Raw genomic sequence first — 12136 nt, 5'->3', positions numbered from 1 at the left:
GTCCCCACCTACATTTTTGTAGCTAGAAACCACGAAGATGGACAGTTCTAAGGGCTACCCTCACTCCTGTTTTTGTAGCACTTATCTCGCGCTAAATTGTCTCCTCCAGTTCCTACCTGATCATGTGTTTGTTGGATGTAGAGTAGCATGCAGAAATAACCTTAAAGTCACACGAAGGATGAAGATATGACACCCTGAGGTGTTTGATTGACCGTCTTCCGATAATCTGATTGGCTAATCCCAGATTATTCTAACAAATGAGATTTTTCTTGTAAATCTTTGCGTTGTATTGAGGTGTATCGAGAAGGTGGATAGGGCTCACCCAACTGCAGCCTCTCACTGACACACACACGCACAAGACGGGGAGATTCCCAATTAGGAAGTGGTTAGTGAGTGGATTGATTATGAGTACCTACTGCCATGTAGGTTCTGCTCACAAGCGTCAGTTGTCAGACCATCTAATACTTTACTTGACCCACTTTTTCTACAATACGACCTGCCACCACACGAAGCCGTCCTAGTGCCTGTGTGGAAGAGGGAAAAAGAGTGGATAAAGAGACAGACAAAAGGTAGACAATGGCAGAGTAGCAAAGCCCAGAAGCTTCAAGGTCATTAAAGGCTGTTACGCTTGCTAAGGTGGCGGAGGCATCGGATGGATCCAGTGTGGACGAATGATCGTCGCGCAGATCCAAAAAATTGGGGCACCTAGAGTGAAAGGATTGGTAACGAATTGATCCACACGACCCATCCTCTGAAAAAAAGATTTCTGTTACGAAGTTTTGGAAACTAACAGGAACCTATGACAACGCAAGGTTAAGACCAATCACGACGAAATAAACACACGTAAATGCGACAACCTTAGTCAGCGGACGTGGACATGGATACTGGGCTCTTAGTATGCGTGGAGTCACTGTTCTGGGGTTCCTATCTCTAGACCGCGACGAGGTCCATTCCCAGATGTACATACAAATCCACAAGAGATGGGTAGGTGGGTTTGGAATAGACTAATAGACTTGGAATGCATCCAAGACCTCAACGCACACACAAGCAATAGCTTCTCTCCAAACACGATAGAATCTCTCTTCACCGGGACAAAATAGGCAAAAAAGGCCGACAGCCAACCGTTTCGAGTTATTTTCGTTTTTCGTCAAATACAAAACACACGAAATGCATCGACGCTACAATAGTCGCAAAGGCAATCTCGTGTTTATGCGATATAGAGACAAAGGGGAGATAAGTAAGGGGGAAGAAAGGCGGGAAGCGGCTAAGAATTTAAAGGAACAAGAGTGGGTGTTGCTGACAAAGATCAGCGCGTCTGCGTTGGAGGTGGTGGTGGAGGCATCAGAGCTAAAAGACACGAAAAACAAGGGGTTAAATCGGTTGTTGGATAGATAAGGCTTACTAAATTTGGCAAAATCCGAAGATGGATGTATGAAGGGGTAGGTGGAGGGGTGCCTAGACACGTCCATCCATTAAGGATGGCTAAATAGAAGTGGAATGGATGGATGGATGAATACGAGATGGGAGGATGGATATACAAAAATAGAGTCCATGGAAAATTACTCACGTTCTTGAGCTGCCGACTGACCCTGGATTATGTTCATATCGATGCACCTAAAAGGAAGCAAAAAAGTTACCAACAGCGCCTCCAATTCCACACCCAACTGGCTAAAGAGTGGCAGGTGATGGAAAAGTCCTACAGGAAAGCATCAACCAATCGACTTGGAAGGCAACAGTAGTTTTCGCCCCCACCGAAACTCAACCCCTCAAAGTGACTTGTCAACTTCAGTGTAGAGCGCACAATGCCTACTATGAAGCCGCTTAACTTTGTCCATCCTATTGCAACGAACTTACTCGGGTCTTTCGCTTCGCTTCTGGAAATGTCGCCTACGAAGATAAATAGCCAATCCAGTAATCAGTCCTACGAGGAAAAGAGCTGCCACTAAAAGAAGAAAAAGGATTTTGCTTCTACCTTTTTTCGGTTTCTTCAAGCCCCACCACACCACCTGGCACTGAAGTGGTAAACGAATCTACCGCCCTTCCACCCACCCTCCATCACATCGAACTCCGTCTTGGAGTGCTCAAAGTTAGTCAACAATAACTGTCCCTCGGGGCAGAAAAAAGCAAAATTAAAAAACCATCGAGTTATTTAAAAGTTAGCAAAGACTTTGCTTCTCAATTTCACCACTTTTTGGTCGATTCAATGGATATGAAACGGGCAATGCGCGTGACACCTTTGTGTTGGAAAACGAAGACCTCTGTGAAGAGAGCCGACGCAAATCCAACCCAGTCTACCTCAGCCTAACTTAAAAAAAAACTCAGAAATCCAGCTTAAACATCGAGGTGGACAACTCCACTTCCCCTCTCGAGGGGGGGGGGGGGGGGGGCTAACATTCGCTTTGACAAGCGTTGGGAAAGAAGGGGAAAAACGGTCATTAGAGAACAAATCTCTTACTTCTCTCACGTTCACCCATCTCTCCCTTTTTGGCCATACATTTTGGAACACAGTAAAATGTCATCCTAGTTAGATGGGACAGTGATCAGGGGAAGGTGCTCTCAACACGTCGGCCACTCGGAGATTCGCGGGCAACTGGCCATTCGCAATCCATTTGTGTTTAACTAGCATTCCTTTTAACCTCTTTTTTACCTTTCCACATTAGAGCATTTCCTTTAAAGGAATGATCTGATGTAGTACAAATGTGTTTGCACGTGATTCGTGCGCTCAGATTAGAAAAGTATGGCGTCACATATATGCGACGCTGGTACATAACGGGTTAAATTCCACATTTACTGGATAAAAAGAAAAGGAAAAAAATTGCAGATTTAGGTATTCTCCAACAAATTCCACATTTTCACACACCATGGCCATAGCTACCCTTGTTTCTATCTCCCATTCACCTCCCTCACCTCTCTTCTACGTCATATTTGTACAGGCTGGTGTCAGGAAAGAGTAACAATCATTATGTGTGGAAAGCTGATCCGAACAATGCGGAAGATGAGAAAAAGCATGAGACAGTATCACCCTTCGCGATTAACTTCTACGACATGGGGCGAAGAGTTGACTCTTTTTCCAGTCCACTGATTAATCCGTTCCAGATGATTCTCAAGAAATTTTCTTGCATACCTTCGAGTTGTATTGACTAAATGAACAGTCGGTGAGGTTACTCACCCGGATATACACTCTTGGCAGTGAAGGGGTTTGTGCCTTAGAATTGTGGGAGGGTTTGAGGATCGGCAATACTACCGTCGCTAGCTGAACGACACAAACCAATCAGGAAGCAGGAAAACAAAAAAGAGACAACACTAGCTGCTTTATGTAGGGTACGTGAAAGAGGGATGTAGGAAACAAACTGACAGCCTTTCGACCTTCTTGTCCACCATTTACCAACATGCCCGACAACTTACCTCATTAGTTGAGGCAGGCTCAGGCTGAACCCTTGTCGGCAGACATCGTGACACCTTCATCTTTGCGCGAAATCATCACCAAAAGATCTAGTAATTTCTTAAATTAGCTCTCTGAGGGTTCATTTAGTATCACGTCTTCTTCTGAACACGTTTAAACACTCGCCATAAAGCAGGGAACCTCGACCCATCAACATCAGACTCAACTGAATGAAGCACCCTAAAATTGGCTAAGCCAACAGCTGTCCAAATGAAGTTGCAGCATTGGACGGTATTTTATAAGCATTTTTCTTCCCCCTTTTCAGTACACCAAGAGTCATTGAAAGAATGGGCAGGTGAAAAAGGGGGGAGCGAGAGGGGGACAATATTAGCGAGTGGACAGATTCTGACCAAAATAAATGCCAAGTCAGCATCATGCACAAATTTGGAAAGTGATGCCAAATGGAAAAAGAACAAAAAGGTGTTTGCAACACCTACCGACGACGAGAATAATAAAGAGCGGTAACGGCAAGTTTCCGATTCGACCGGTGCCTACAATGCACACAGAGGTCAGATATGCACCAAGAAGACAGGCTAATCGTAAAATATCTATTGCTAGGATGAAAATGACTCACATAGATAGTTTGACTCGTCAGACGCATCAAAGCAGTTGTCAACACCATCACAAGTTATGCTATCTGGAATGCAATGATCGCGTGAGTTGAAACACCGGAAGTGCTCGGCTGGACAGCTGAATGTGTTCCCCAGATCTGTAAATGTACCAAACGAAAGACCTGTTAATGGTGCAAAACAAAATTGGGCCTGATTTAAAAGATAAACAGCAAAAAGCAAGCGATAGTGTCAATTGGTGTCAAAGGCCTTAGAATGCTACTGAATTGAAATAAGTAGGGATGGCAATCGACTCCGGTAGACACCAGCACCGGCGCTGCAGTGCAGGTGAGCTGATAATTTTACCCTAATGCCGAAGTGGGCTAATTCTCCTGCGGAAAACTCCAAACTCTTCTGTATTTCCGTTTTAAATTAGCCAATTAATGAAGCGCACAAAGAAACATAGCAGTTGTCCTTTTGTTTTGCGAAGTGTACGGGTTACGTTGAAAGTGCGAATTTCTCCACAGGACTGGTAAAAAATTGTCAACATTGTATGTTTCTAAGGCGGCGGTGCGACACTGTTTATAAACTTTACTAAACGGATGTAAGGAATGAACGAATGAATGCTTGGGTAAGGCGGACGTGGCCTTATTTTTAGACGTTTTGCGCTGTGACTTGATCTGCACTGTCAAATGGACTAATTCTGCTGTCTCCAGGGTTTGCGTTTTGGCGTCAATAGCCTCCCAGGCCATCCGTGCATTCTTAATCAATTTCCCGCCATATTAGCGTGGCTTATCACGATTTCAGGGAAAAACTCAAGGCTGTGCATCCTCTACACGGAACAGCTGTGTTGTACAAAGGACTGGTGTCACGTTAATATCAAGGGCTTAAACGGAGAGGAAATCTTGCGCCACTAGACCCTCAAAAAACAACGCGTGCCCTATAGTCCCAACAACGGAGAGGTGAGTAATCGTAGAAGAATGCAGGACCAAGCAGAGACCGATGAATCATCAACAGAGATGGCAACGGAACGAAGGAGGAAAGCATATGCACACATCGTTGGGGGAGGGGTCTCAAAATTTGGCTAGTAATTCAAGGTAGACAGGTTCGTAATTACTGCTGCGAATTCGGGTATGAAAAGAGAGGTAGACCTTTAAGCTATTTCACAAACAATAGTGTGATTAAAAATACCTCTTTTTTACAGGCTAACAAGGAAGTAAAACAAAGAATACTGCTTGATTTCCTGAAAAAAAGAACGTTGAAATACGGTGGCGTAGGGAAAAGTAGGTGACAGCTCAGAAGCACCTTTGGTGTGAATGATACCATCAATATAAGTAGTTTAGTCAGTAGCATTGCGCCCTAAAGAAATGACTAATTTGAAGTCTGCTAGATGATGGTCTAGAAGAAAGAAGTGATTTGCGTGAAGGAAAAAGTGCACAAACCGCAGCAATAACACAGAAGACTGACAGCAAATCAGTCGAATTGACATTTACATAAACGGTGGCAAGCCTGTATAACGCCCAAAACAATAGAAGGAGATGGAATTCGCTGATCAGACGCGGCTAAATGACTTACAGTACTGTCTAGGTGGGCTTGATTGCATGAGGCCAACTACTACCGATAGTTTGGTTGTTGGTACAGACGTCGACACTCACAATGCCAACCGATTCCGTAAGGCACATGCATAGCGCTCAAAAGGACATTGCTATATAAGTAACTATGTAAGTAACATAGCAAGCGACGCATTTGCGAAAGAAGACTAAATTGGTCAGTATCATCTAGGAAAAATGTTTATTTTACTTTTATCAGAGCTAGGTGGTGACGATGGTTAAAAGACGACTGGATCAGTAGCATAATAAGTGGTAAAAGGCGCCGAGGTATTGGTTTCGTACAATCGACAGCAGTTGATCAGAGAGTTCGAAGCAATAATAAAAATAAAATTTTATCAACAGACCGTGGCGGCCTTACCAATATAAGTAGCGTAGTCAGTAGCATAATCACCACTGAAAGCGAACAAACACAAACCTACAGAATGGAGTGACGGTAATCTCAAAGCTGTTCGTATTGTCAAAATCGGCCGGATCAAACTGCACCATCAACTTCCGACCCGGCATTGAGGTCTGGACTACCGTGTTGACGGACCCGGCATCTGTGTTACACGTAGCCTTGAACTAGGAAGGGACAAGACCAAAAAGCAAGAATCTCTCTATCAACCATTAGACACAAGCAGTGCATTCTGTTCGCGCTACCTTCTACCTGGAAAGTACAGATTGTCTGGAGACTCCCACTTTCATGGCTCTTCCCGAGGTCACGTTCTCGCCCAGCCCCTCCTGATCGACTGGTGATTACTACTAGGGCCACTGTAGGCGTGCTACCACTCATTATAAGGTCAAGGTCAATCAAATGCCGCTAAATATGCGCAGCAGGGACCACCGCGTGTCTTCGGCAGCCCCCACAAGCCAGTCGGCTGTACGGCACGCCCATGCTATACCCTCTTGCCCACTCATAACTATCGACATAAAGGCATCCGTATCTCAGTCTTGCCTATTGAAAACCCTGGGTTACAACAACTCCCCACACGGAATTGACTCCCGGTGTTACACATGGCCTTGACCTAGTGAGCGTCAAGATCAGAAAGTTTCACTGAACAAAAGCACTATTTCGCTCTGTTTGAGTCCAGTTTCTCAGGCCAAATAAATGGACAAATAAGTAAGCCATAGCAACACGGCTTCCCTGAATTCGTAACTGAGATCTGAGATATCGTCTGGCTTAGTCATCTAGACAACCAGTCAAGTTCAATGGCATTTAAAAGGGCAGACAGCAGTTTCAGCAGGCAAAAACATTACAAAGCCAAGATTGCAGTTAATCCACCCCTTTAAGAAAAAGGGGGTGATTTCTCCACACCCTGACTGGGAGTTTGGAATACTTTTAAGCGTGCCGAATTGCCTACTATCATTATATCAAACACCGGTAGTAGCACACAATTAGTAAGTTGATAATTACCGCTGTTAATCGGTTTGAGAGGTAGCAAGTATAAACCTTACTTAACAAGCAAGAATCACAGACCGATCTGACAGTGAAAATTTTAGTTGTCAAATTTTGTAGAATTCTATCACCCTTAGAACTACTACTACTCCAGAAGCCAAAGCCGCAGGCAGTAAATGGTGTGCGCGACAATCAGGTTGGACCAAGACATCTAACCTCACAAGTCTTAAGTGAGCTGCAAACACAGGAGCACTATGTGTAGCGGTAAACGTCAGCAACCACACCGCGGACCACTCTAAACCAGACACGGTTAAAAAGGTGGTAGACGGTAGCGATTAGATATGGCGCAAAAAAGGCGTAAACACAGCAGACAGTTATTCGCAGAGAAGACTTCAAGCACGATGCGGAGCGGTGATAGGATACTCAGACGCAAAGCTATAAGCCAGGTGAGCAGTGTAGTCGTTTCGAATATAACCATAAATCAGTCCCCCATCTCACCATCACATTCAGCGTATGAAACATGCCTAATCAAAAAATCTGACTATGACGGTCAAAAAAAAAACGATTCAGCGACATTAAAAATTTTGACGGGCCGCTAAGAGAGTAAAGTGTTAAAATCTGGCAAAATTTCTCCTGCTCCAAAATTGGCACCTTTCCCATAAACTGCTCCTCTTGATTCCATTTCATTATTTTATGCTAGTTAGCAAACAAATCAACAATTCCATCAACCATTTAGGCACCTTCAAATACTTAAGAAAATGGAAAAAAATGCTTGATTTTAGTTATGCAAAACGAAACTTTATTCACGGAAATAAAACCGGTGAAGCATATTAACAGTAAAAGAATGCACATGGAATAAGATCAGAAATATGTGAATCAACGGGCGACTTACTAGTTGATTATCATCACTGGGTTGGTAAACATTGAGAGAAGGGAAGTTTTCCGATTCAGGAATCTCATTGAGCCTCAGAGTGGAGTACTCCGAAATAGAAAAGCTAGGGCAGTTCCCCTTCAGATCCAGTTTGTTGATCCGCACACTTAAGTAGTAGTTAGTGTAGACGGAATCAAGAAAGCACTTGGTGCTTCCACGGATGTTACGACCAAAAAGAACAACGCTGTCGAAACGAATGGGATTTCTGGGACTCTGGAAACATTCCAACGCGTCGACTAAATAAAAAAGCAAGAGGGAATAAAGAAGAGGGGAATGCTTACTAAGCTCCGTTCTTGAATCGATGGGTGGAGGTAGGAAAAATAAAAGGGTTGGAAACAACCTAAAACCATAATATATAGAAGTATGGGACACTTACCAAAACATTTAAAGCCGGTTCTGCAAAAGAAAAACAAAAAGTTAAACAAAAATCAAAAACAAAGGCGTTCTAGGTGAAATACAACCTCAACACCACAACGCCGAAAACTCGTACAGGTGAAATCAATTCAAATCTAACCATAGATTAAGAAAAGCTACATATAAGGCAAAATCAATTCACCAAGAATCAGTCCCAGTCCAATTACATAAAATAAAAATACAAAAGAGAAATGAGGAGGCCAAATGAACCAAGCTAACAACGAGCAAAGTCCATATCAAAGTTTGCTGGAACGGAATTCACAGATTTAGACTCAGTTCCGGACTGATGTTATAAGGAAGGCAGCAATTTGAGGGGAAACTGTACCCTAAATTACTTCCGGTTGTCGACAGCAGCGCCAGCTCCAAACTTAAGCCAATTCATAGTTGCGGACCAATAAATGCATAGCCTAGAAAAACCTTGTGTATAGAATTTTTGGGTCGATGTGATAAAACTAATTTTACCCTACTTAAAGGTATGTTTCTCCCAAGGACTTGCACTATGTCAGTAAAGCCAATTTATTTGCGTTAAAAATAGACCAATTAGTTTTTTTGGTTTTGTACCTTTTTTGCTGGGAAGTCAAATGGGATTTGTCAACTCGAAAACTTTGTTTCAAGTTGTTATAGCATAAAATTTTAGTGATGCTAAGTTGTGTACCCTCTTATATTGTCGTATTTAAAAAGTAACATTAATTAGAAAAGGTTTAACTCCTAAATCATCCCTACTAACCAGAAATTGTGAGATTTGCCAAAAAACCTCTCACAAGTCTCTATATGGTTGCATCTAAACAAGTAGGCCATCGAGCGCTCTTGATCACACCTAGTTTTATCAAACAAATCTGAAAATCTTAACAAACTCCTAGTACCCACAATACTTGTGGAACCCACTTCGCATGGGAGTTTGACTGTCACCCTTGCGTACTGTAACCAAACAGCTAATATCCCCAACTAGTATGGCATATTCTTGAGAAGCCACCCTCCTGATACTCCTCAACCTTTTTTATCACCCGCCCATTTCACTTTCAACGCTAGACTATTTAAACACGCGAAAATCGATAGCTGCCACGTGACTTCCACACACGACCACTTGCACCCATCGCACCTACACTGGCCCCACAATGGCACCGTATATGACTCGATCTAGAAGCCGATCTCAGATTATCAATGCAACCCCCATTTGCACTTCCACGCCAAAGAGGTCAAGGCCATCACGTCCATCACGCAGAGAGAACAGAGGGGAAAACACGGCAGCGGTGCGGAGCACTACATCACATGGGAGTTTCTCCCTATGCAAAATAATGATGAGGGTGTACCAACTCCTCACGTACTTGATCTCCGCCGTACTAGTCATTGGAGGCTGGATCCTCGTTCAACAATTCTTCCTTTGTAAATTCCTCCCCTAGTCCGGTTGCTCACTCCCCCTAGGCAAAGTGTACATAGGTGAATAAGATTTTTGAGTTAATGCCTTGCTGGCCTTCTGGTTTGTCCCACCCCCGCACCCTCTCCATTCCATCAAACGGAAAGTGGGAAGAAGTTGGTCTTGTGTCAGGTTTTAAGATTTCCACACTATTTGTGCCTTAAACCGAAGGATAATGTGGTCAGGAAACTAAATCGCGCGCAACTTTGTTCCACCTAATCAATGAAGGTCACTTATTATTTAATTAAAAAGGTTGATTATAATATCGATTTTTATGTGGAAAAAAGACGAAAAATGCGGAAATTTGAAGCGGCTATAGTATTTGCCTTAGTATTGTTTATTTGGGCAAGTGGTCGGGAGATTTTCAACCCCAACGGTCCCGAGTTTGAGGGCACGAGTGGGCGCTTCATCTATGCCATATTCGCCTCCGTCGAAGTGAGCCACTCCAAGGCTGTGGAGATGTGCTCCACCTTCTATCCTCAAGGAAGATTAGCCTGGCTAAGCGATGGAGATGTGGAACCTCTGAGAGCCATAGTTGACCAGGCGATAGCCTTTCACTACATGAATTTGAACAACTTCTTTTGGATTGATGGTCATCTGGAGGATGCTAGTTGTAGGCCTCAGAACACATCCTGCAAGTGGACTGCATCACCTTCCAGCCACGTGGAGAGTGGAGCCGCCAGGAGCTTCACAAATAATGATGTGGTGTTCCACAAACCTCCACCTGTTCTTGCAGCCAACAAGAGCGCGGAGGATGGATCCTTCTGGCCCGTTCTGCTGCTTAATGTCAACATGGAATTCGAGGCGCCGGATGTGTTCATTCTGAGTGCAGCGCCGGGCTACGTGAAGGGTGGATTTATCTGCGCGCATGAGGGAGACCACGATAGGTGTCCCTTTGGTTTCGAGCAGGTGGCAGCAACCCGAGTGCCCGAAGAGCTTGTTCCAAAGGTGGTAACTACTAAAAAGCTGTGTGGCTGGTAAAAAACATTTACGATGTTTGGCGCTTGAATTATTCAAAATTCGAAGTTATTACTGTCATTCTTCCTAGGAGGCTTAATGGCCTTTGCATAGTTGGGGCTCACATGAATTGCATTCTGACATTGCTGGTTTGCCATTATAACCAAACTTGGAAATTTGCTCCAATATTCTTCAAAACTGTCATGTTCATGATTATTTTCCCAACATTTCGGAAGTTGCGCTTCTGCTAACGCCTTTCTGATTGGCCGAGGTCGCGTTCCAATGCATTTTAGGTGAGGCGATAGTCGGTATTAGTTCAAGGCCAATCAGGTAAAAAGAGATACGGTCGAGTAAAACTATTGAGGGACTCAGGAACAGATACTTCTCACTGGTTTGCCTACTCACTCACGTCCGTTGGAGTAACATCTAGTTGGAAGTCCAAAAGGGTTCAAAGCTCACGATTTTGGAATTTGAAGTTGGACGTAGAAATACCTGACTATCACTAGTTGACCAAAAAAGTTCATGAGGTCTTGTTATAGCTCAGCGCATTGATGTGGTTTAAAGAGCTGGTATAATAAAAGCAAGCGTTATTCTATCGGCTCGAGGCACTCTTTATCATACTCGCATCTACTTCACTATTTCTTCCACGGGACATGTCAAAAAGTGTCAACTGAATTAGACAGGTGTAACTCAAGCCTGCGGCTCTATGAAGAAGGTTCAACTGGGTCGGAGAACCTCAGAAGATGCGTAGAGCATTTACAGGTACGATTGAAAAAGGTGTCACTAGGCCATATTCTGAAAGACCCCTCTTAACCTTCCTGGCATCAAAGGATGACACATGACTACTGACTAAGGTGAAAATGAAATAACGCCTCAAGAACGTCAAAGACGCAGCGATTTGAAAAAGTATGCATCAACTAAAATGGAAAAATCGTGGGACCCACTGGAGCAATGACCACCATAGATGACAAACTAGTGACAGATAATGGAATGAGCGCTTAGAGGAACTGTCAAATAGATGATCAGTGATAATAAATGGCTTTTAAATTACAACACAAAGTGCACACTCGCCACCACACCCACAATTCCAAGGCACGCGTCACTCCAACGGTGGGCTGGGGATGTGATACAGGAGTATTTGCTACGACCACCTCTCTGAAGGCCAAATTCAACGCAAAAGGTGTGGTGATATCGGGAGAGACAACCTTGTTTTGCTGGAAATAAATATACAGAAGAACCTGTGGTTCCTAGAATTATTCACCTTGAATCTTGACAATGAATAGGTAAGTTTAACCCAGTTGATTTTAGTGAGCCCTGTAAGTTCAAGTACCAGTACCCAAATGACCTTCCTGTCGAAACCAATTGAAAGCTACGCAATACATTAAAGCACAAATGTACAGAAGAAGTAAGTAAGATGGCAAGGAGAAGGAGAGGGGGAAGGAGAT

General features: G+C 43.6%; 2 protein-coding genes across 2 annotated transcripts; one reads left to right on the top strand and one right to left on the bottom strand. All coding sequences in view use genetic code 11, as the record gives it.

Annotated features, from left to right (window-relative positions):
* Positions 1–1306: 1306 nt before the first annotated feature.
* EGR_04478 (hypothetical protein) lies at positions 1307–9668 on the bottom strand (the record flags this gene model as incomplete). The annotated part of the gene is made up of 9 exons (XM_024493727.1): positions 1307–1347; positions 1568–1614; positions 1855–1942; positions 3880–3933; positions 4017–4151; positions 6020–6161; positions 6247–6399; positions 7868–8142; positions 9530–9668. The coding sequence occupies 9 exons, from the start codon at positions 9666–9668 to the stop codon at positions 1307–1309; spliced, it is 1074 nt and encodes a 357-aa protein (XP_024351841.1).
* A 360-nt stretch (positions 9669–10028) lies between these two features.
* EGR_04477 (hypothetical protein) lies at positions 10029–10715 on the top strand (the record flags this gene model as incomplete). Its single annotated transcript, XM_024493726.1, has 1 exon — positions 10029–10715. One exon carries the CDS (start codon positions 10029–10031, stop codon positions 10713–10715), a length of 687 nt encoding a protein of 228 aa, XP_024351840.1.
* Positions 10716–12136: the final 1421 nt, after the last annotated feature.

Source organism: Echinococcus granulosus (assembly GCF_000524195.1).
Source record: "Echinococcus granulosus chromosome Unknown EG_S00028, whole genome shotgun sequence".
Classification (NCBI taxonomy): Eukaryota; Metazoa; Platyhelminthes; class Cestoda; order Cyclophyllidea; family Taeniidae; genus Echinococcus; species Echinococcus granulosus.
This window is presented reverse-complemented; position numbering and strand designations above follow the sequence as displayed.